General features: G+C 41.0%; 1 protein-coding gene across 3 annotated transcripts in view; it reads left to right on the top strand.

The window, feature by feature from the left end:
• Positions 1–25,878, top strand: part of LOC126285359 (protein strawberry notch) — a 263,199-nt gene that overhangs the window by 94,339 nt on the left and 142,982 nt on the right. For all 3 annotated transcript variants that reach the window (XM_049984680.1, XM_049984681.1, XM_049984682.1), the window contains 4 exons: positions 2,092–2,245; positions 9,020–9,180; positions 10,523–10,642; positions 17,377–17,537. In XM_049984680.1, coding sequence (XP_049840637.1) covers positions 2,092–2,245; positions 9,020–9,180; positions 10,523–10,642; positions 17,377–17,537 — 596 coding nt within the window. The remainder of the gene's footprint in view (positions 1–2,091; positions 2,246–9,019; positions 9,181–10,522; positions 10,643–17,376; positions 17,538–25,878) is intronic.

Genomic DNA, 25,878 nt, shown 5'->3' with positions numbered 1-25,878 from the left:
CTTGATGCATAATAGTTTGATCTTTAGCACAGCTCAAATACTTCACTTTATCACTTTCCAACTCATTATACTTCAGATTAACGTTTTGTCTGCCCTTCTGGCCCACAGCCCGACCATCACTCTCGACCACTGACTGTAGACTGACTGACTACGGCTCCTCAAAAGGGCCAATGGTTTGTCCGAGATCCCCCCCCCCCCCCCCCCCCCCCTCCCGCGCCCCCTTCCCTCTTCCATCCCTTTTGGCACATAACTATAAGTTCAGGAACATTCTCAAACACAAATGACATTGTAGCCTACTGAAACAAGATGCTAATATTGATCTTTTAATAAAGGTATTAATAATCCAGGACAAGGAGGACAGATTTATATTTCAACTAACAGCGCAGCTATCATAAGTGCATTGCAGGTAGTTATGTAGCCTCAGCTTTGTTATAACGGCGTATATTACATATTGATTGATGCTTGTACATGCCAAAGTTATATAGTAATGTGTGCTGTTAATTATGCTGAATCTTTGTATCTACCTACAGTGTACTGATGGTAGCTGTGCTCTTTGCTGAAATCTAGACCTGCAATAAGGTACAGATGATAATCCAACCAGTACTGACCTTCCTTTTTCTCCGGGATTACATTACACTTACGGGCCACAATTATTCCCATGGAACCAAACTTCATTGTATTAATAATGGTACTCTTAGATATAACAAACGTTTGAGACTAATGTGAATATTTCATGATGCTACTGCATAGGACGACATTTTTCCCATTGTAGGTTTGGTATCAGAATTTGCTCTGTCTTTTAGTGTATTAGATTTCTAACTCTTCCATATTCGTCTATTGTTTTCATTGGTTGTGGAATGGTGTCTGTGTGGAATATATACTGATAGTTTCAATTATCTTTCACCGTGTTTGTGTAATTTTGGTCATAAATATTCTCGTGCTTAATTACTGCATTAATACAGGTTCCAGTGACAACACTTATGTGAGAGGCAAATTTTTGTACAAATAATTAATTTTCTTGCTCACCTGTAATCAGAAGAAATTGATTATTATTTTAATATAATATAATTAGATAAATAAAATATTTATTCACCCACCGGCAGCAGGAGAACACATGTGAAAAAGATTTTACTTATGCAAGTTTTCGGACCCAGTGGCACCTTCTTCTGGCAGGAGGTTTGAAGGGGAAGGAAGAGGGGTGAAGGAAATGACTGGAGAGTTTTAGGAAAAGAATTAGAGTTCAGAAAAGTCACCCAGAACCCCGAGCAGGGGATACTTGCTAGACGGAATGAGAAGGAAAGACCTTACCCCTTTTCCTAAACCTCACTAGTCCTTTTCCTTCTTATAGCCTTGTTTCTCGATTTCGTTTTTATCAATTGATTAGATTGTATGTGCAACAGTTGTGATGCTTCACCAAATATTCAAATAGCTATGACATTTTATCTGTATGGGTTCAAGTTTCAGAAATAGGATTGGTTTTGTTAGAGCATAACCATATAGTTAACTGATGTTTGCTTTGAGACAAAGTGTATTGCAGTTGAAAATTGTAGATGTAAGTTAGAACAGCTTCCTGCAATTACCGTCAGTAGCACATTTTGGAAGAAAAGCTTTACAGAATGTGGTGAATTGCATATGTGTAATGGAGCAATTTTAAATTAAATTCTTACTTTTACATAGTTTGGAAGATCTGAAAGTAACTTTGAGGCTAAAAAGAGAGACCGAAGAAGCTGTGGACGAGAAGGAAAAATACAGAAAGAAACTTTACTTTTGAAAGTTGTAGAATCAAACTGAGATTAGCTTTATTTGAAGCCAAAAGGTTCTTATTGTCATCTGGTACAAAAATGGAAAAAATGACATATGGAAGAAATAGAGTAACAGAAATCTCAACAGTGACTGTTAAAGTTTGCGTAAATGTTTTCAGTTATTCAAATTGTCTTGTTCCTGTTTTGTGTTTCACTCTTTTAGTCTCAGTTTCTGATGTATCAGAGTGTAGATGTTAAATTGACTCATTTAATTGCCGAAGCCATTGTTTTTCTGTATGTTGACAATAGTTCTATGAAAGAGTTAAAGGTTTTTTTCCTTCTTTTTCAGAGGAGTTGGTGCTATGGAAATTGTGGCAATGGATATGAAATTACGAGGAATGTATATTGCAAGGCAGCTCAGTTTCCACGGCGTTTCATTCAAAGTAGATGAAGTTTCCTTATCAGATGAATTTATCAGAGTTTATGATGCATCTGTAAAGTTGGTGAGCCACTCCTTGTTATCCAGTAATAATTGGAAATGATACGTAATAAAACCTGCATGCACCACCTTCAAGAGCACCAAAACATTAAACCAGTAGGCTTGGGAAAATTGTAGGTTCTGATCTTTATGCAGTTTCCCCCACATTATAGAGAGCTCCTTGCTCTTTCAACTGATAATATACGTTGTATGGTTGTTAATAGTGGTAATTTTGTGACTGGCATAGTTGTGAAGAGTACCGCTCAGATACCTGCTAACTACATTTATGAATTGGTTTGAAATATGGAGGCAATAGTGCAGGTGTCTAGCTTCTATAACTTTGCTTCAGAATTCAGTAAACTCTTTTATATACCAGAACATGGAGAGTAATATATGATTTTTGTACTGTAGTAACAAAGTAGCCATATTCTCAGTCAGCAAATTATTGCCCCTGCCCCTGAAACTAGGTATCTGACACTGAAGACACATAGCTTGTGTAACTCGTACACATGCAGCTATGACTCGAAATCTGCTGACATGTGGATTATATTGGCTAACGTAATATGTAAGTTAGTACATCACTACTCACCAAATAAAAGGCACAGCAAATAGGGGCTGTGCATTTATAAAGAGGCAGAACGTTTCTTAACTACTCGTTCTATCTCAAAAGCTTTTCTTAGCTACTTGTTCTTCCTCAGTCTGTTTTCCAACACCATCCACTGAGCAAAGGTGCCCTCGGGCTCTCCCGTCTCACTCACGCACGTGCCCGGGTATTGTAGGTAGTTGCTCAAACACTCCAGCTCTCTTGCATTTGACCTGTGCAGTACAGCTGCTTGGAGTGTGATAAAGCTGTGAGACAGCTCACCCCTACCCAACAGTGCCTGCTTGTGCCCTGCTGGGACAGCCTCTGCTGCCCTAATGTGATCCTTCCTAACCTTCTACTGTCGTGTTCCACCTTACTTTCCCTACTACCTACACCTGTTGAGTAGTGTTGGTAGACCCCCTCCCCCCGTACATGAGCATGCCCGTGCGTCGTGCATGTGAGAGGTGTAACAGGGACCCTTCGCTGATTTGTTTGTGCTCATGTTATGCTTGCAGCTCCTGTCACCCCAAGATGATGCCACAGAAGGTCATGAAACCAGAGGGCTGAAAAAGCCTCAACACTGTGCTGCTTTGGATCACGTTCAAATTCCCGTGAAAGATTTTTGACGGTTCCTTGTTGTTCTACCTGTATACCAAAGAAAAAATTGTGGTCGTGTTACACTCCAAAGGGAACAGGTCACGTTCGGTGATGTTGTAGCTCCACGGTTGAATCATCTCGGGGAGTTGTTGACAGAGTTGAAGGTCGCCAAAAATGTCATTTTATTGCTCATAGCACTGCAAACTGTTGTTTTTGACCATGTAACTCTTGGGAATCAGTGCCCCAAGGGAAGGGATGGTTTCTCAGCACCCATAATAAAACTGTGGGTTTGATTTCACTGCTGGGTGTCACAGTTACTGGAGAGTTTTCAGTATAAGAGTTGAAATGTGGGTAAGAGAATGTGTGACAATCTTCTCATCGTGTGACTCGTCTGTCGTGGCATTGGACATAATTGTGGTGAAATTTGGTGCCAATGTGACATCATTAAACTTCTGCATCACGATGGGAGACAGGTACGGAGTTTCAAGCAAGTGATCATTAATTATTTTACTGAGAAAATATTTGAAAATACTGTAGTGAAGTGTCAGTCATAGCCTCGTACTTAAGCCTTTCCATGTTAGCGTATTCCGTTGTAGCAAAATGCATTATTATTAATACCCATATGGTTGTGCCCGGCCAGCTGGCTGTGCGGTCTAATGTACTGCTTCCTGAGCGGGAAAGTGTGCCGGGGACTGCCTGGTGGATTAGTGTCCAGGTCTGTGGATGGTTTTTAAGGTGGTTTTCCATCTATCTCAGCGAATGTGGGCTGGTTCCCCTTATTCTGCCTCAGTTACACTATGTCAGCAATTGCTGTGCAAACACTGTCTCCTCGTATGCATACACCATATTTACAATACTACGCAAACATTTGGGGTTACACTTGTCTAGTATGAGACGTTCCCAGGGGAAAGGGGGAGGGGCGGGGGTTCCACTGGGGGCCAAACCACACAATAACACTGGGTTCAGTGTGGGGTGGCAGTGGGGTGGGTGGACTGCTGTGGCCTGTTGCGGGGTTGTGAACCACTGAGGGCTACAGCAGGACGAAGCCTCTCCCATCGTTTCTAGGTCCCCAGTTTAATACACAATACACACCCAATCATATGGTTGAATTATGAAGTTATTTCAGTTTTGTTTACATGTTTGTTAGCTCCGCATGTCGATTTTAATCTTGGTACAAAGAGGAAGATTAGTAAGAGAAGTTTATAAATTGCTGAAAGTTTGAGATTTCAATATCTATCATACTTTACTGTTTTCAGTTTTAGTATAATGTTTACAGCTTTCATCAAAGACAAGAAAGGTATGTAGCAATTGATGGTACATTTTTGGGTTTGTAGAAGAGATGAGGATTTGTGGTGTATAAGTCAGGCTATCATACCATTTCCTGAACAATATTTTTGACTACTGACCTAGTGTCTTCTTCAGATTGCAACCCTATTGGGGTTAAAACTGGCTATATTAAAGTCCCTGGAAAGCTGTGCACAATGTCACATAAAGCACAAGCCTGTGGATCGGATATTTTACAAACGCATGCTGAAATCCGATGTATCTGTTTTTCACCTCGGCCTTTGTCCTCTTGCTGCTCCCACTCCCATCTAAAGCTGCACCTGTTATGTTGCTGAGGCGTAGCATGTCGGGGACCACTCATCTAATGTGAGTCGCAAGCAACTGGCAGAAGTCGGAATGGGACGTGCCACAAAATTGGAAGTTGGGGTGCACTGTTCACAACTGCTATTATGTTGTAATAACTCATTGAGCAGTGATCCAAGAGCATGGTCAGATGGAGTGTACTCGAGTCCATTGTTGAAATGTTACTCAATGAGTTTACTGCTCGGAGTAGTCACGCAAGATTGTTTCTGCCCTCCCTACGCTAAAAAAACTGCTGATCTGTCACTTGTAACCACAGTATCCCTTCTTAAGTTATTTGCTATGTTGGAGACAACGGAGGACCCAAATTTTATGTCCTGTGGAGGACACTTTGAAAATGCTGGTGGATCATTTTCATCCCTAAAACTATAAAGCTGTTTCACCTTGTGATGACGACCACCTACTTCTTGTATGGTAATAAATTTTATGAAATGACAAACAGTATAGCGATTGGCTCTCCGTTGTCTCCATCATTGGCTACCTTTTTTATGGAGAATTTTGAGGAACATGCATTACATTCGGCTCCCTTCCGTCCATCCTTATTTTATCGTTATGTTGACGATACATTTATGGTCTAGCCACACAGTGCAGAAGCTCTCGAACAGTTCATGGAACACATGGACACCATACCTCCGATTTACTGTCGAGATGGAGAAGGAAGGAAGGCTGCCATTCTTAGACATTTAAGTATAATGACAGGTGGACAGGTGTCTCAGCCACTCCGTGTATTGCAAGTCTGATGCATACCAATTTATACCTTAATGCACAGTGTTTCCATCATCCTGTTCAGAAGCGAGCTTTTTTTAACACATAGGTATATAGAGCAAAAACTGTTTCTGACCAGGACCACTTGAAGTCCGAAATGAACCATCTGAAGTACATGTTCCAAAAGAATGACTATGGTGCACGCTATATAAAGGCAGCGTTCTCCAAGAAAAGGAAACTTGAAAATGCTGCACACTCACAGGATGAAACGACGATTGCAGTTCTTCCTTTTCGTGGTGCTATATCCAGTAAAATATGAAGAGTCCTGTGTAGACGGGGTATAAGACAGATTTTTCATTGTCCTAAGAAAATTAAGATGATGCGCCCTGTTAAGGACAGTCTCAGCCTCAGGGTCTCTCGAATTTTAATATCCTCTATGAGTGTGGAAGCAATTACATAGGTCAGACCATTTGTACCGTTTCCGACCGTTGTGCAGAATACCAGCGGCATATTAAAAATAGAGAACTGGAGAAATTGGCAATTGCAGAGCACAGTCTCACAAACACAAAATACTGTTTTATGAAACAAAAATTTTGTCCCATGCCGCCACCTACTGAGATTCTGTTGTTATAGAGGCTGTTGAAATAAGGATGAGCGAGAAGAATTTTAACCGCAATAGCGAATACTATCTGAGCTGTGCATGGAAACGAGCGATTGATGCAGGGAATCACCAGAGACATTCCTTCCAGGATTTACGTTCCCATGGAAGTGATGGCGCCACTAGCGCAGACATTGACACTGTCTGCGACAGCAATACATAATTGCCGACCAATCAGAAGCTGTCCACAGGCTATATAAGGTCACCACACCTGCAGTGAAGATAGTCAGTTGTCCCTGGCGATGACAGTGGAGGCTATCATCGAAAGCTTGAGATTTTATCCTTAATTGATGTGGCAAGAAATATGAGAATGGTTTACATATCAGTGCCGTCGCGAAAGGCTCACTATCATAGTGGTTAGACAACTTACATGTGCACACATAAGGAAAGTTTCCCTTATGTTTACATCTACATACAGCCTCTGCAAGCCACCACACAGTTCGTCTCAGAGGGTATTGTGTACCTACTAGTTACTTCCTTTCCTTTTCTACTCATAAATAGAGGGTGGGTGAAAAGACTGTTTATATGACTCTGTAAGAGTCGTAATTTCTTGTATGTACACTACGTGATCGAAAGTACCCGGACACCCCCAAAGACATATGTTTTTCATATTAGGTGTGTTGTGCTGCCACCTACCGACAGGTACTCCATATTAGTGACCGTAGTAGTCATTAGATGTCGTGAGAGAGCAGAATGGGGCACTCTGTGGAACTCGCGGACTATGAGCATAGTCAGCTGATTGGGTGTCACTTGTGTCATACATCTGTACGCGAGATGTCCACACTCCTAAACATCCCTAGGTCCACTGTTTCCAATGTGACAGTGAAGTGGAAATGTGAAGGGACATATACAGCACAAAAGCGTACAGGCCGACCTCGTCTGTTGACTGATGGAGACAGACCCTCACACAAGAATTTCAAATTGCATCAGGATCCACTGTAAGTGCAGTGACAGTTAAGTGGGAAAACTTAGATTTCATGGTCAAACAGCTGCTCATAAGCCGAACATCATACCATTAAATGTCAAATGACACCTTGCTTGGTGTAAGGAGCATAAACGTTGTACGATTGAACAGTGGAAAAACATTGTGTGGAGTGGCAAATTATGGTACACAATGTAGTGATCCGAAGTCAGGGTGTGGGTATGGCGAATGCCTGGTGAACATCATCTGCCAGCGTGTGTAGTGCCAACAGTAAAATTTGGAGGCAGTGATGTTATGATGTGGTCGTATTTTTCATTAAGGGGGGCTTGCACCCCTTGTTGTTCTGTGTGGTACTATCACAGCACAGGCATACATTGATGTTATAAGCACCTTCTTGCTTCCCACTGTTGAAGAGCAATTCGGGGATGGCGATGGCATCTTTCAACATGATGGGGCACCTGTTCATAATGCACGGCCTGTGGGGCAGTGGTTACACGACAATAACATCCCTGTAATATACTGGCGTGCACAGACTCCAGACCTGAATCCTATAGAACACATTTGGGATGTTTTGGAAAACCGACTTACTTTGTGAAGAATGGACTGCCATTCCCCAAGAAATTGTCCAGCACCTGATTGAACGTATGCCTGCGAGAGTGGAAGGTGTCATCAAGGCAAAGGTTGGGCCAACTCCATATTGAATTCTAGCGTCACTGATGGAGGGCGCCACAAACTTGTAAGTTATTTTCATTCAGGTGTCCAGATACTTGTGATCAAATTAGTGTACCTTCGTAGCCCTATGCAAAATGTATGTCGTTGGCATGTATGTCAGTTTCAGCAGAATTGTTCTGCAGTCAGTTTTAAATATGTTACCACACTTCTCACCTGTCCGATGTTGGACATATCGTGAATTACCGTAGTATCGGCTTCAACGAGCTACGTAAATCAGAATTGCACTTAGGGCACATCCTCCAATCACACTGTCCTCAGACCTCAATCTCAGCTATCTTCTCTCCTCCCATCCCTGTCATGACAACAGTGCATAATTGATAATATTCTTCTCGGGTATGCAGCCGGATCATAACGACTTCAAGACACAATATTTCGTAGTCACAACAGTGCATAAGTTTGACACTCGAACGCATCTGTTTGTAGTCTCCCTCTCCACGTATCCTGTCTCTCCAGTCTGTCCCCACACATTATTGAGTATCCCATGCAACACATCGTACCTGTACTGAAGTGAACTCACTGGTGCCACATTCCTGTCCCGTGCAACGATCACCGCCTGCCCCTCTGTCCGGCAGTCACCCGTCATCGGGCTCTCTCGACCTCCTCCACATTCCACCATCTCATTCCACCTGACATAGCCTCTCAAGCCAGTTCTGCTGCAGTGCCAACACCTTGTAGCTCTCTCTCTCTCTCTCTCTCTCTCTCTCTCTCTCTCTCTCTCTCTCTGTGTGTGTGTGTGTGTGTGTGTGTGTGTGTGTGTGTGTGTGTGTGTGTCTTAGTAGTATTTGCAGTCATGTTTGTGTGCCCATGAACCACTGAATGTCTCAGGTTTGTAGTTTGTGCTAAGTTTTTATCTTTACTCCTTTTGTTATATGTATTCACCAGATGCTTACCATTAACCACATTTTGTAATTGTATTCGCTGTACTGTTATGAACTCCATTTGCACGATCGTGTTCCAGTGGGTGGATGCCATGCGAAAGTTCCAGGAGGCAGCTGAACTTGTTGATGCGGAGAACCGTATGAAAAAGACCATGTGGGGACAGTTTTGGTCTTCACATCAACGTTTCTTTAAATACCTGTGTATCGCATCTAAAGTTAATCACGCTGTCACAGTGGCACGGTAAGTTAATGTACAGAGATATCAATGTAATGCTAATGAATCTGGTGAGAAGATTCTCAAGGATGTCATAAACAATACATAAACACATTTACAGCAGAGAAAGATACCAATGTTCCTTCCCCTGTTGTAAGTTTAATGATCCTCATTGATGTGGAATAAGTAAAAAAAATTATGTAACATATTTTCAATCAAGAAGCAATAACAAACGTGTCACAAAACTTGTATTTGTATAATATACTTACAAAAATAACATTAAGAGTAGGACAGATTGCTGCTCACCACACAGGGGAGGAGTCGTGCGTGCTGCCTGTGGGAGCTTGCAGGGATGCAGTGGGGCAGGATGCGTAGCAGAATTGGGAGGCTGTGAGTGGGTGGTGGGTGTGGGGGGGTTAAGGGAGAGGAGAGACAGAGATAAGGGGAAAAGGGTGTTGTGCACTGGTTGAATGTGTAATGCTGCAGTGTGAGCAGGGAAGGGGATAGGTAGAGAGAGGACTGGGCTAGCGAATATTGAGGCCAGGCTGGTTATGGCAACATAGGTCATATTGCCTGTTGCAGGGACAGTTCCCATCTTTGCAGTTCAGAAAAGCTGGTGTTTGTATGGTGAATCCATATGGCGCAGGCTGTGAAGTGGTCATTGAAGTAAAACCCATTGTGTTAAGGAGCAATGATCAGCAATTGGGTGGTCAAGCTATCTTTCGGCCACAGTGTAGCGGTAGCCATTTGTCTGTACAAGTAGCTAGATAGGTGTCCTGTCCTCATCGAAAGCAGCACAAGTGGCTGCAGCTCGGGTTGTAGACAGTTTTCACATGTAGCTCTGCCTTTGATGGGGTAGGAGAGACACGTGACTGGACTAGAGCATCTAGTGGTGGGTAAAATCCACATTATCTACTTCCATTACAAAGATGTTTTATTGAGAAAAAAAAGTTAAGTAACACATGCTATGCATACCACACGAATTACACATTAACTTAGCAGAGGAGACTTTGACATGTGGCACTTGAAAATTGAAAGGGAAGCAGTACTTGGCACAAAGACCGTATATCACCTAGTAAAGTTAGGAACATTTTCTCCACAATTTACAACTTGGGACGAGTCTCGTGTTACACGACAGAATACCAAGAATGCAATAGCATTGAAAACATGTTTAGTGAAGAAAAAATGGCACTTGGAATGTTTGACATTTCAATCTTCATGTGTACCTCGGATTTTACTGATTATTGTATTTTTATACTAATGTATGTTCATAGGCAGTTATATAAAGCAAAAGAATGAAGTTGAGAAGTAATCTTGTTTATCTCGATGCAAAGTCTCAAAACTAATACATTTCTCATTTGTGTTGCAGGGAGGCTGTAAAGTGTGGTAAATGTGTGGTTATTGGCCTGCAGTCCACTGGAGAAGCAAGGACACTGGAGCAGTTAGAAAGGGACGATGGGGAATTGTCCGATTTTGTTTCGACGGCAAAGTAAGTTTTGTATAGACTGTCATTGTCATTAACTGAACTACAGGAAAATGGAGGATGTCATTAGAGTCAGGAAAATGGAGGATATCATTTGAATGTCTTCATGTCTGTAGGTCCAATTTCTGTTGGTAACTTGTTACTTTTGTCTAAAATGAGACCTTTGTAAGTTAAAAATGTGATGATTAAGGCGTACATTCTTTGTGGCTGAGTAAGCCATGGACAGAAACCAAATTCGTTCCCTCATTGTTCTTACTCCCACACACTGTACAGGTAAACTTAGACACGAGTCTGGAAGCTCACTCGAGTTCAGTAGCTTAGCAGCTGAGACGATTGTATAAGGAAAGTAGGAGATCCCAAACACTTCGACTGGTGACTGGTAGAAGTTCTTGCCAGCAGTGATGGATACGTCACATTGCAGGGCCATGTTTCAGTCAGTTCCCACTATTACCTCTTCATATTGCTTCCTTTGTCAAAACATTCATTTTAATTCAGTTGAAAAATGTTAGTTCAGTTCAAAAAATTGGAATTAATTTTGTTAGGTGTGAATATCATGGTTGTGCAGAAGTAAAATTTGTAAAGATGTTTCAAATTTTTGACAGTAAACTTTCAGACGAAGGTTAGTAAAAAGCAAACTAGGATGTAGAAAGTAGTTTCAGCCCCATGGCAGTAACTTTCTGTTTTCAGTTGTCCAAGGCAGGGTAGTCGTCTGAGAAGCAGGGGAGGAGTGTGTGCCACAATTTCTATATAGTGGATGTGGGTCCAGAGTGACTTTAGGATATCCTTAGTTTCTTCACTGGCACATGATAGTTGGCACTGTTTCTGGGCATCCGACATTATTCTCACTAATCATGAAGTTTCTGCCAGTGTCAGTTATTTATTATTTTTCTCATTCTTTCACACGAATTGAATGCCTGGGCTGGCGCACCCGTCTAGACGTGCGGTCTAACGCCCTGCTTCCCGACCGGGAAGGCATGCCGGTCCCCGGCACAAATCCGTCTGGCAGGTTAGTATTCAGGTCTGGTGTGGCGGCGAGCCTATGCGTGGTTTTTCATGTTTTTTTCAATTTACCTCGACGAATGCAGGCTGGTTCCCCTTATTCCGCCTCAGTCGGCGATTGCTGTGCAAACGCTATCTCCACGTGCACATACACCATAATTACTCTACCATGCAAACATTTGGGGTTATACTCATCATTCCTGTTGGTGGGTTGGTCTATTAGGGACCAAACCACACAGTAACATGGGTTCGGTATGGGGTGATGGTGGGGTGGGTGGACTGCTGTGGCCTGTTGTGGGGTTCTGACCCACTGAAGGCTACGGCTGGACAAAGCCTCTCTGTCGTTTCTAGCTCCCCGGTTTAAATACAATACAGTACACTGCCTAGGCTGCAAACCCTATTTCACAGCCCAGCTTTCGAAATTGTAAGTTTAGACTGTATTATGTGAATTTCTTGTCACGATTTTTTATGTTCCGTTATACTAAGAAGAAAACACAGCTTACATTTGATAATACCAGACATATTTAAACCCCTGCCAATGATGTTACAGTAAACAGGTGACAGCATAAATACTTCCCATTTCAGTTCTGTAATCTCATTTGATTTGAAAATCGTTATTCCCATAAATGTGCCAACATCTGTTAAAAAGCTCACCTGCTATCGTATTAGGAAAGTATGAAGTGCTGCCATTCAGAACGCAGATTAGCCTCTGTCATACACTGTAAGATGCCTTGCAAAGTACAGATGTAGATGTAGAAGAATAAGCTCTGTCGTTAATTGTTTATAACGGTTTTCTGTTGTCATGCCTCCAATGTCTTCACACGAATGGTGCTCTCGACCATTAACTGGGTAGGGACACTAAATTGTGAGATGTAATTGCTGTGCAGTACTCAACCTTCAGGCACTTTTAGTACTGTCAACAGACACATGTAAAACTGCAAAAAGTAATCCTAGCTTTTGGAACTAGTTTGTTTCTTGAGGATGAAAGAGTGATGGACTGGAGAGAGTTAAGATAAAAAGATAGAAGCCGGGATGAGTGTACTACTGTACTCGAGTGTAGTACTTTGGGATATTTCTCTCTCTCTCTCTCTCTCTCTCTCTCTCTGTGTGTGTGTGTGTGTGTGTGTGTGTGTGTGTGTGTGTGCGTGTGTGCGTGTGTCTATATTAACCAGCCATATCTTATATTGCATGTGTTGTTTAATCACCTTTGAAGCACAATCGAGATTTTAGTATGGGTGCTAAAGACTTGGCTGTTCATATTCCCAAAAGCAACATACACTGCTAGAAGAAAATTCAAAATCCTCAAGTACAGGATAATTTTTTGGAAAAGTGAGGTGATACAAAATTCGTCATTGAAGAGCAATGGCTGGGAATATTGAAAAACTCCACATTTCCAAGTAGCTAAACTTTTCAGGAGGCACAGAAAACGTCCCAGGTCTCAAAATTATGCTGAAATTCAATTTTTCTTCTCATTTTTCATTAAAATGAATTTAGAGGGATGAATGTCAATGCTCTGTAGGCAGTCCTAATATATGTTCTTGACGTTATGTTTAAATTTATTTACTAAACTTCTGCGCTTTGTCAATATGTTGTAACAAATAAACATAAATCAGTACTCAACACATACTTTATTCCTAATATGGACGAAAATCAAACAGATTATGGCTATTTTCCATTTCCTTTGACATTATACTCCACATTTCTTGACAGGTGTTGGCCAATTCTATATGTCAGAACAGAAATTCTTGATGATTTCTTCTTTTGGTAGGAATGGTAGAAACTGCCGTAGGTCATGCATTTTCTTCTCATTTATGGATTCATGACCATTATAAGCCTGACTCCTGGGGCTTAGTGGAATTACAGTTCGGTTAGCCAGTTAGGAACATGTGCTCTTCTGTCCCATCAGTGAATTACCTGTCTTTAACACCACCAAGAGTTTCATGTGAATAGCAGAACTGCATGAATTGTGTTACATGAAAGTGCTGTTTGTTATTTCTAGGTGAAGCCCTTCCTCGAGTTTCAGTGGAAATACCATTCTTTTGTGCAACTTCAGCTACCATTCCGTAACATTTAGCATCTCTTCTGTTTTCGGGATTTTCACTTCAAAATTCATTTTCCTCTGGATTCTGCATATTCTTTCAGCAAATATATCCTATCCATCTTTCTGATTTTCCTTTTCGCCATGCTGTAATCTCTGTCACAAGGAAGGCAAGAGTGGCCTCTTCTTGGAAAGCAGTGGGTGATGAACTGAAATCTTCCCTGTGCCACAGACATTAAACAAAATCAGAGCATGAGTGAAGGTGTTTAAAATGTTGTTTAATGTTTTTGAACATCTGCCACATAGTATTAACGTTAAGTTTAGGGTTAAGATAATTCCATTCTTTGTTGGTATAATGTGCTTTCGTGACCAGAAACTAGTTGATGTGGTTTTTCATTCCCACTATAAAAGCCACTGGTTTTGCATTTTCAGGAGGGCATTTTTCCCGTCTTATGTTGCGGAGTTTTATCTTTTTTAGCTGATTGCACAGGTACCTTATTCAGTCACTACAGATACCAAAAAAATTTGGAAGTCAGTTTTACAAACCTGAATTAGGGCCAGATAACCAAAAAACGTATGACTGTCCTGGTTTCTTCCTCCCAAATTTCTTGTCACTGTAAGCTTCTTTCTTGCCACTGGTTTTACTTCTATGAGGCTTTGAAGGGATCCATCCTGTTCATCTTTTGTTAGGAAGTGGATAAATTTTATGTATAATTCTATCCTACTGCCTTCCATTATCGTCATGCTTTTCATCCGACAACTGGAAATAGAATTACCTACTCAGTTGAACTTGGTGTTCTAATCATTATGTTCACTGTGGTAATTAAACATTAATTTTGAAGCAATACTAAGTTTCAGGTTAACTCACCTGCAGTCATAACAGTGTTTTTTGGTTGACTTCTATTCCCTTTCCAATTTGTATATACATCATTTTTTACTCTTGCTCGTTTTGTGGCTACATGTTTTAGAAATTCCACTGTGTTTATTCTTTTTTTCATTACTTTCTGAGTTCGTCACTAGCATAAAAATTGTGTGACACTTTACCACCAATAACAATATATATCAATTAAACCAAAGAGTAAGAGGCAATATCGACTATTCTCTCTGTTTAAAATAGTGCTGACAACTTAGAATTTTGAGAAAGCCTATCTCTTTTGTACTTATGGGGTTTCTCTTCAGGTAAGATGATACAATGGCTGCAAAACAATACAAGAAATGCCAGAACATGGAGATTTCTCTGTATTATGATCGGGCTATATGTTTAAAGTAAAAAATCAGAGGCAACTCGTTTTTTTTTTAATGGGCATGTGGGGTTTCTTGGTATTCTCTTTCAAATGACAAACAAGTCATGGTGAAGGTCGCCCAAACAGTCGCATCAGTACACAGTGTATCATTCCCTGTGGGGGCAATGAAGGCATTCTTACCTGCAAATGATCTGGCACTGACTGTCACAAGCAACTTGTGTCTTTTGTTGCAATTCGGCAATGGCTTTTGTAGGACCTGGAGAATGAGTAAACTCCTAGAGCATGCCCCATATGTGTTCAGTCCACAAGAGATCTGGTGATCTTGTTGGCCAGAGCACAAATTGTATGCTACAAAGAGCATTTTGCATTGCAGCATTTGTCTGTGGACTCGAATGGCCAGTCGAATAAGGCTGTCATCTTCCTGTCGAAGAAATGGCAATAGCACTGTGATAACAACCTGTCAAATGTAGCGGACAGCTTATCACAGAGTGCCATTCCATTCGCTAGTCAGCTCTTTCATGACACCAGGGTAACCATGTTTGACAGTGTTGTGGTATCAGTGGCACACGAACTTAGTTCTTCTGCAAGAAGATTGTTCCTCTTATTCCCTGATGACGTAGCCACAACATCTGCCCCGATTTCGTTCCCAGGCGACGATCGGCCACCTACTGCTTCTCGCACTTTATGTCAGTGTAACATGGACATCCAGAACCACCTATACAGGTGTGGGAATGTTCCATAGACCACTATTGAAAGCAGCGACTCTTCACCGATACAGTATGCCCAACAAGTGGAGCAGTCCATCTATATGTCTGTCCAGTTTCCAGCTGGCCCCCACAGTACGACCCCATTCAAATGGCCGAAGGTGTTCAACAGGAGTACATACTCATCAGCTGGGCACAGTTGTAGTTACTGCTTGCAGAATTGAAACAGAAGATACAGACAGGCCTCCTGTGCGCCTTATCATCACCTACGACCGTGACATGTGAATCACAAACACCCCAACCCCTCCGCGTGCATATATTATACACTAGTGGATGACTAAAGATATTTCTTGTGGGTGTCATTTTCACAACTCCCCGTGACATTTTGGCTCCCCGTGACATTTTGGCATGTATTGTCACTTTCTGAAACTGCCTATATGGTGCTGTAGGTTAGAGTCCCAGGTATCTCACCCTGTAGTTGTTTGCAAGTAAGTGACACAGAGAGTTTTCCGTGGTGGTCTAGACTGCAGAGCCTTAAAAATAAGTGTTGTGCAGAGCAGCTGCGTAGTGCAATGGTAAAGATACATTCCAAACATGCAGAACGCTGTGGATTCTAGTCTTGACAGGATCTGTGACTTTCTGAAATGGCTTCGATAATTATGTCTATTCAGTTAATTGATTTAAATTTAATTTTTGTGTTTCTAATACTTTGCCACGTCATTTTCATCATCCTATGCATTTTTAACAACTCATATTTTTTCTTCCTGTCATTCTTTTTTCAAGTGGAATTTTGTGAATATAATTCTAATTATTAATAATTCCGCCCTGAGATGCTGGAGTTGGTGCTCATGCATGCTTGCTTATGTGTGTGAATGGTGTGCGTCTCTCTTTACTAACGAGGGCTGTGGCCAAAAGCTCTACGTGAGTGTCTTTTAATTGTGCCTGTCTGCAACTTGGTGTGTCTTACTTCTATCAGTTAAAGAAACAAAAGACAAAATAATCTGTTTATATTGGCTGTGTAATGGTGTCAAAAATTTTTCATTATAATATGTACATTGTTTTTTGATTGTAACCCCCTTACAGACACTTAAAACATAAATTAATGTTGTACTGTGTACAAAATAATGTAGCTGTAGATTTGAACAAGAAAAGGGATTATTTAAATAAAACTAACTCTAGTAAAATGAGGAATATAAACAATTACTGGGATAACTTGGACAAAAATATAAAATCATTAAACAGAAGAAATTGTATCGAAGTTAGTATATAAAAATAATTCAGATCACAGAGATGAATATTCCAAATGAAAAAAGAACAATAGGAAGAGAAAAAATGGTTCAAATGGCTCTGAGCACTATGGGACTCAACTGCTGTGGTCATTAGTCCCCTATAACTTAGAACTACTTAAACCTAACTAACCTAAGGACATCACGCACATCCATGCCCGAGGCAGGATTCGAACCTGCGACCGTAGCAGTCGCACGGTTCCGGACTGCGCGCCTAGAACCGCGAGACCACCACGGCCGGCAGGAAGAGAAAAAATCATTCCTTGAAATACATTTTCATTGATTGCTCGCAGCCGAGAGCCCTGTGTGATGAATGGCTTCTAGGTTTCAAAAAGCTGTTCCTAAATCTGGGGACCTCCCTTATAAGAGATTATACTAGCCATGGCAGTAAAGAGTCTTGCTCGAGGAACATAATATTTTTATTGCTATTGGCGGGTGTGCTTTCACAGAATGGTATTTTTCATTTCAGAGGTGTCCTGCAGTCATTGGTGGAGAAACACTTTCCAGCTCCTGATAGAAACCGCATCCATAGGCTGCTCGGCATTGATCCTCCGAAGAAAGAGAAGATAAGTGATAATGGTGATATTGATGCTGAACCTGGGGGTTCTAGTGGAGGGAAGAGGAAACCAGGTACTTTGATTAATTACGCCATACACGGAGACCTTGTTATAAATGTCTAATTGAATCTTTACTCGGGGGGAGGGGGGGGGGAAGGTCTATTTGCTTCTGTATAATTTGCATGCTTCTGTGAATTTTTTGTGATTATAGAGATCTTTTTAGGTTTCTCTCACATTAGTTATTAATAAATGACAGAAGTGTCATTAATTAAATGAATTAAAGCCACAAGGAAGAAACTACTGTTTCTCATACTGAGTAAGGATTGAGTGAGGTATATAAAATTAAGAGGCTGGTTTAAAATTAACCCTTTTCGATTTGTGTTCTTCCTCAGAAGGCAATTGTAGTTCTATTCCTTCTCTCTGGTCAACCCTTGCTCTACGTATAAAATGGTTGTCTTTCTTCATGCTTATCTTCCATTATTGAGTTGAAATTAATTAATATTGCCTATGAAAATCAATGTTTATTAGGTTTGGTGGAGTTTACCAGAAATTCAGTTTCTTATTCATTAGATAGAAGCCATCAGTGGCATAAAATAAGTCTTACCTAAACTACCAATACGTAAGAGCTATAGCTACCACTTAGCTGCCAAATGTACTTGAAAATACTTTTCAAGAATCATGAAAACCGCATTGGGTATCGCTGCTCAGTGAGAAAGCAATATTTATCAGATCCAAATATAAAGTAAATGTTGGATGTGGCTCAACTTTCTGTAATTAAGTTTTTCTTGGAAACAAATTGAAGCATAATTACTTGATAAAGAGAGGCAGATGCTATTTCATAAAAAAGTTGTTTAACTTGTGACACAAAGGCTTTTAGACATAGACAAAATTCACACAGCACTCTATGAAAGCACGCCTTTAAAGGCTCATCAAGTATTTTTATTTCAGAACGCCCAATTTTAGGTATTGTACAGTATTATTATGAACAAATGATGGTAAAGGTTCTGCTGCTGGGATACGTGTGATAAAAGGGGAGAGATTTTTGATAGTTACAAATATAGAGACAAATGAGCACTTACGTGGTGAAAAACACAGTAGTTTACTATTGTAAATCCTATTTATGGAAACATGATGACTGAAAATGATGATCATAGATTTTTGCAGTATGCTGCAATGACAAAAGTGTTCAGCTGCTTCTACAGACCCCATAGTGCTACAGTAACCATAAAGTGTTAAGTATGGAGTGCTTGCATTTATGTCTACACCTACATCCACAATCTGCAAACCATTGTGAAGTGCATGGCAGGTTGTACCTGTTATTAGGGATGCTTCCTGTTCCATTCACATATGGAGTTTGTGAAGAATTATTGTTGTGAAGAATTATTGTTTCGGTGCTTCTGTGCATATTGTAATTATTCTAATGTTATCCTTAAGATTCCTCTGTGAGCAACACATAGGGGAATTCAGTGTATTTCTAGAGTCATCATTTAAAAGCAGTCTACAACAAGGGTACTAGAAGTGATCCTAAAACCACCGCCAAATGTCCTTGACGTCGATTTTTTACAGAATCTAAGAACATATTCTGAGCTCAAACATAATGAGATATCTTGAACAGAATGATCTCCTCATTGCTAACCAGCATGGATTCAGAGTATATTGATCATGTGAAACCCAACTTGCACTTCTCTCCCATGACATACTGAAAGCATTGGATCAAGGCAGTCAGGTAGATGATATATTTCTTTATTTCTGAAAAGCATTTGACTCAGTGCCACATCTATGTTTATTGTCAAAAGTACTATAATAGGGCGTATCAAGCAAAATTTGTGACTGGATTGAGGACTTTTTGGTAGGAAGGATGCAGCATGTGTATCTTGGATGGAGAGTCATTGTCAGACGTAGAAGTAACTTCGGATGTGCCGCAGGAAAGGGTTTTGGCACCTTCGCTGTTCATGTTGTATGTTAATGACCTTGCTGATATTGTTAATAGTAAAATCGGACTTTTTACAGATGATGCAGAAGCTGCATAAATATTTAGTCAGATATTGATAAGATTTCAAAGTGGTGCAGACATTGGCAACTTGCTTTAAATGTTCAGAAATGTCAAATTTTGTACGTCACAAAATGGAAAAAAATGTAGTATCCTAAGGCTATAATATCAGTGAGTCACTGTTAGAATCAGCCAGCTCATACAAATACCTGTGTGTAACACTTTATGGGGGTATGAAATGGAATGATTACATGGGTTCAGTTGTGGGTAAAGCAGGTGGTAGATTCTGGTTTATTGGCAAAATAATGGGAAAGTGCAGTCAATCTATAAAGGAATTGCTAAGCAACCACTTGTGCAACAGGTTCTAAAATATTGCTCAAGTGTGTGGGATACTGAATGTATACAGAGAAGGGCAGCACGAATGGTTTCAGGTTTGTTTAATCTGTGGAAGAGTGTCTCAGAGATACTGAAGTAGCTGAACTGGGAGACTCTTGAAGATAGACATAAACTATCCCGTGAAAGTCTATTAACAAAATTTCAAGAACCAGCTGTAAATGATTAGTCTAAAAAAATACAACCCCCCTATGTCTCGCTCACATAGAGATCGTGAGGATAAGATTAGAATATAGAATAATCCCTTCCTGCACAGAGGCAGTAGGTCAGTCATTCTGCCCACGGTCCATACTTGAATGGAACAGGAAGAAACCCTAGTAACTGGTACAATGGGATGTCCTCTCTGCCATGGACCTCACAGTGGTTTTGCGGTGGGTGTATATAGATGCAGATTCTGACGGTGACTCATTGATATTTTAGCAGTAGGGTACTACGTTTTTTTCATTTTGTACCTTGCTAATCTTTGGTCCACTTTGAACCCTTATCAAGATCTGACTGAATATCTAAGCAAAGAGATAGAGGGGCTGGCCAGTACTTACCTCAGCTCAGTACAGCCGATAGATACACAAAAAACAACCGAAAATTTACGTTCCTAGCTTTTGGAATAAATATTCCTTCATCAGGGAGGAGAGAGGGGAAAGAAAGGGAAGAAGGGAAAGTGGATTTAGTTACTCACAACACAGGTTATGAAGCAACAGGGAAAGGAAAACAGGGAGGGTAGCAAGGATGGAGGCATGGTTGTCAGAGGGAAGCCAAAGATGTTGTATTGTAAGTACTGTGCCAGCTTCAAACCAAAGAGGATGCATACAGAAGTAAAGAGGTATATAGAATAAAGATGTAGGATGAAAAGATGCATGAATGGTTAAAGAGGAAAGGGAAAGAGGAGAAGACTGAAGAGTAAATGGGAGTGAGGTTGTTTAACGTAGGTTCAGTCCAGGGGGATTGCGGGATGAAAGGATGTGTTGGAGTGCAAGTTCCCATCTCTGCAGTTCAGAGGGACTGGTATTGGATGGGAGAAGCCAAATGGTAGGTCCTTAGAATTATGCTGGAGGGCATGCTCCGCTACCAGGTATTGGACGTCTCCTAGGCGGACAGTTTGTCTGTGTCCGTTCATGCGCTCAGCCAGTTTAGTTGTTGTCATACCAATGTAAAAGGCTGTGCAGTGCAGGCATGTCAGCTGATAAATGACATTTGTAGTTTCACATGTGGCCCTGCCTTGAATTGTGTATGATTTACCAGTAGCGGGGCTGGAGTAGGTGGTTGTGGGGGGGGGGGGGGGGGGTGCATGGGGCAGGTTTTGCAGCGGGGTCGGTTACAGGGGTAGGAACCGCTGGATAGAGAAGGTAGTTTGGGAATATTGTAGGGTTTAACAAGGATGTTACGGAGGTTAGGGGGGCCACGAAAGGCAACTCTGGGTGGTGTGGGGAGAATTTTGTCAAGGGATGATCTCATTTCAGGGGTTGACTTGAGAAAGTCATATCCCTGGCGGAGTAATTTATTGATGTATTTGAGGCCAGGATAATATTGGGTGACAAGGGGGATGCTTCTGTGTGGTCTGAGGGTAGGAACATTGTTGTTGAACTGGGAAGAATGTATTGCTCGGGAGATCTGTTTGTGGACAAGGTCTGCAGGATAGTTGCGGGAGAGGAAAGCACTGGTCAGATTATTGGTGTAATTGTTGAGGGATTCGTCACTGGAGCAGATACGTTTGCCACGAATACCTAGGCTGTAGGGAAGGAAGCGTTTGATGTGGAATGGATGGCAGCTATCAAAGTGTAGGTACTGTTTGTTTGTGGGTTTGATATGGACAGAGGTGTGGATGTGAGCTTCAACAAGATGGTCAACATCCAGGAAAGTGGCTTGGGTTTTGGAGAAGGACCAGGTGAAACTCAGATTCGAAAAGGAGTTGAGGTTATGGAGAAAATTAAGGAGTGTTTCTTCACCATGAGTCCAGACCACAAAGATGTCATCTATAAACCTATACCAGGCCAGGGGAAGCAGCTGTTGGGTCTTCAGGAAAGCCGCGTCCATGCGTCCCATGAAGAGGTTGGCATAGGACGAAGCCATCCTGGTTCCCATGGCCGTTCCCCTGATTTGTTTGTAGGTCTGGCCTTTAAAAGTGAAGTAATTATGGGTGAGGATGAAGTTGGTAAGTGTGATAAGGAACGAAGTTTTTGGAAGATCTTCGGATGGGTGTTGGGAGAGGTAGTGCTCAAGGGCAGAGAGACCATGGGTGTGTGGGATGTTTGTGTAAAGGGATGTAGCATCTACGGTGACAAGAAAGGTTTCAGGTGGGAGAGGAGTGGGAATGGATTTGAGGCGTTCTAGGAACTGGTTTGTGTCCTTGATGTAGGATGGGAGTCTGCGGGTGATAGGTTGGAGGTGTTGGTCTACCAGAGCTGAGATACGTTCTGTTGGGGCTTTGAAGTTTGCTACAATGGGACGGCCAGGATGGTTCTCTTTGTGAATTTTGGGTAATAGGTAGAAGGTAGGGGTACGTAGCTCAGGTGGAGTGAGTAAGTCTATGGAAGCCGTTGTGAGGCCTTGTAACTTACTTACAATAGAGTATCTTTGGCTTCCCTCTGACAACCATGCCTCCATCCTTGCTACCCTCCCTGTTTTCCTTTCCCTGTTGCTTCATAACCTGTGTTGTGAGTAACTAAATCCACTTTCCCTTCTTCTCTTTCTTTCCCCTCTCTCCTCCCTGATGAAGGAACATTTATTCCGAAAGCTAGGAACGTAAATTTTCGGTTGTTTTTTGTGTATCTATCGGCTGTACTGAGCTGAGGTAAGTACTGGCCAGCCCCTCTATCTCTTTGTTAGTATTTGTTTCACATCTTTATATGAGATTTTCCATTAATTATTTGAATATCTAAGCAGCTTCTTTCAGACAGTACTTCATTATAGATAACTGCATCATCTGCAAAAAGTGTGTGGTTACTATTAACAATGTCCACAAGATCACTAATATACAGCATTGACAGCAGGGGTCCCAACATACTTTCTGGGGTATACCCGTAGTTACTACTACACCTGACGATGACTCTCCATCCAAGATAACATGCTGCATCCTCCCTACCAATGTGATCAAACTTTTGACAGTAAGTGTAGGTGTGCTACTAAGTCAATATTTTATTTTATTTTATTATTTTTTTAAATTAAGGAATACTGCATGTACCTGATTACCTTGATTCAATGCCTTCAGTATGTCATGTGAGAAAAGACCCAAGTTGGGTTTTACATGATCGATATTTTTGGAATCTGTGCTATTTGGCATGGAGGAGGTCATTCTGTTCAAGATACCCCATTATGTTTGAGCTCAGAATATTTTCTAAGATTGTACAACAAATTGATGTCAAAGATATTGAACGGTAGTTTTGTGAATCACTTCTAGTACCTTCTTCTAGATGGGTGTTATCTGTGCCATTGTCCAAGAACTGGGCACAGTTTTTTGTTTGAGGCATCTATGATAGATTATAGTTAGAAGAGGGGCTATTTCAGCCACAAATTCAGTATAGAATCTGGTAGGGAATCCATCGGGCTCTGGAGCTTTGTTCAATTTTAATAATTTCAGCTATTTCTAAGCACCACAGGCAGTAATACTGTTTTCACTCATCTTTTCTGTGGTATGAGGATTAAATTGCAGCACCTGGATTTTCCTTTGTAAAGGAACATTTGAAAACGGGAGTAAGCATTTCAGCTTTTGCTTTGTTACAATCAATTTCAGTTCCCTTCCCATTCGTTAAGCACTGGAAAATAACTTTGATGCCACTAACAGCCTTTACATTTGGCCAGAATTTCTTTGGGTTTTGTGAAATATCATTTGACGATATTCTGCTTTGGTAGTCATTGAAGGGCTTCACACAATTTCCTCGTAACGGACAGACATGCTTTACTCAGCATCTCTCTTTATGTAGTCCTATGCTTTGTTTCACACTATTATGCTGTAATCTCTGTTTCTTTAGAAATTTCTTTTCAGTGACATTATGCCATGGAGGGTCCCTCCCATTATGAACTGTTCTGGGTACATATCTGTCCAGTGCATAATCAACTATTCTTTTAAACATGAGCCATAGTTCCTCTACATGCTCCTGCCGTGTGCTGAAAGTTTCAAGTTCCTTATTGAGATATGACATTACTGATTTTTTATCTAGTTTACTGAACATAATGTAGCTTTGTACCTGGTTTAGTTGTCCTTTGTACTTTAGTTATCGTTGTTGCCACAACCATGTCATGGTCAGTGATAACAGTTTCAGTGTAGACATCCTCAAAGAGGTTTGTTGCCATTAGATCCAATATGTTTCCATCATGAGTGTGTTTTGAACTAAATGTTGTACGTAGTTTTCAGAGAAGACATTTAATTGTATTTCGCAAGATGTCTTATCACATCCATCACTAACAAAACTGCAATTGATGGTTACGGATGATTAAAATCTCCATCAATTATTAAAGTATGATAGGGGAACTTATGTACAAGTCCGCAGCTCGTGGTCTCGCGGTCGCGTTCTCTCTTCCCGAGCATGGGGTCCCGAGTTTGGTTCCCGGCAGGGTCAGGGATTTTCACCTACCTCGAGATGACTGGGTGTTTGTGTTGCCCTCATCATTTCGTCATTATTCATGAAAATGGCGAGATTGGACTGAGCAAAGGTTGGGTTTTTGTACGGGCGCTGATAACCGCGCAGCTGAGTGCCCCACAAACCAATCATCATCATCATCATCATCATCATCATTATGTACAATTGAACTGAAGTTTTCTTTAAAGTTTTTGGTTGTATCAGGAATCTGATGGGCAGTAGAGTGACTCAGTTAACATTTTATGCCAACCCCTGATACTAAGTTTTACCCAAACAGCCTCACATGCAGCTTCAATTTCTATCTCGGTGCATCTGAGTTTCTTGTCTACTGCGACAAATACACAACCTCCATTTTTTTTAGCCTATTGTTTCATTCAGGTTTCAACCACCATTCTGTATCTAGTATTATGTGAGATTCACTGCTTGCTACGAGCAGTTCAAACTCTGGCACTTAGTTGTGAATGCTTCGGAAGTTAATCACAAGGATTTTAACACTCTTACCTGTGGGAGGCATTTCTTAGGATCGTACACCAATAGTTTTTTTTTTTTTTTTTTTTTTTTTTTTTTTTTTTTTTTATATATATATACAGGTATCATTATCTGGATTGGATGGATTCACCTAAATAAAAAAAAATAAAAAATAAAAAAAACACCTGTGTGCACCCCACACACAGTCAGCTATCCACTACCAGGATAGTAGCCTCTAATGTGTAGTGCATATCTGACCCATTTAGGGATACCGTACTGTTCTAAACCTTATATTGCGAGTCCAGGAAGTCACAGGATAACTTGTCGCAGTACTTTCAAAGTCTTTGGTTCAGACTTTCCACTTGACTCGGAACCAAGGGGCCATGATCGGTTCTGGGAACAGTGCTGAAAATTGTGAGCTTCATTGAAATTTGGTGTGCAAGGCTGGTGTTCTCAACAATCTCAACCAGTCGCTGGAATGATCCAAGCATGACCTTGGAGAACAGATGATAGGCATCATTTAATCTGCAGCTCCTTGCACACTTTTCCCTCAGCCGCTGCTGGAATAGCTTCTTCAACATGTCGAATGAGGCTCCCAGGTATACACGTTGAGTTCACTTGTTGTTCCTGTCCCTTGCTGCCATTTCCCCGAGGGGTACCATCATTCATCGTATGTTTGAATTGCCAACAGTGTTTGTGTTGTCCTCATCATTTCATCATTAATTACATCATTATTCACTATAGTTTTGTAGTTTATTAGGCAGACAGGATTTAAATGAGATAGCAGCAAACATGAAAGAATACATGGCAAAATGTTTATATTTGTGTTATTCTTATGGTGAAGAGAATACTGCATGTGATTCACAATCCATGAAAGTTCCCATTAGCAACCATCTCTTCTCACAAGTAGGAAAAAATTCAGAACGTAGAGTTGGCCATATTGACAAACATCCCAAACAGTCTTGCCAGTCGGATTTTTGTAGTACATT

Source organism: Schistocerca gregaria, chromosome 8 (genome assembly GCF_023897955.1).
Source record: "Schistocerca gregaria isolate iqSchGreg1 chromosome 8, iqSchGreg1.2, whole genome shotgun sequence".
Classification (NCBI taxonomy): domain Eukaryota; kingdom Metazoa; phylum Arthropoda; class Insecta; order Orthoptera; family Acrididae; genus Schistocerca; species Schistocerca gregaria.
This window is presented reverse-complemented; position numbering and strand designations above follow the sequence as displayed.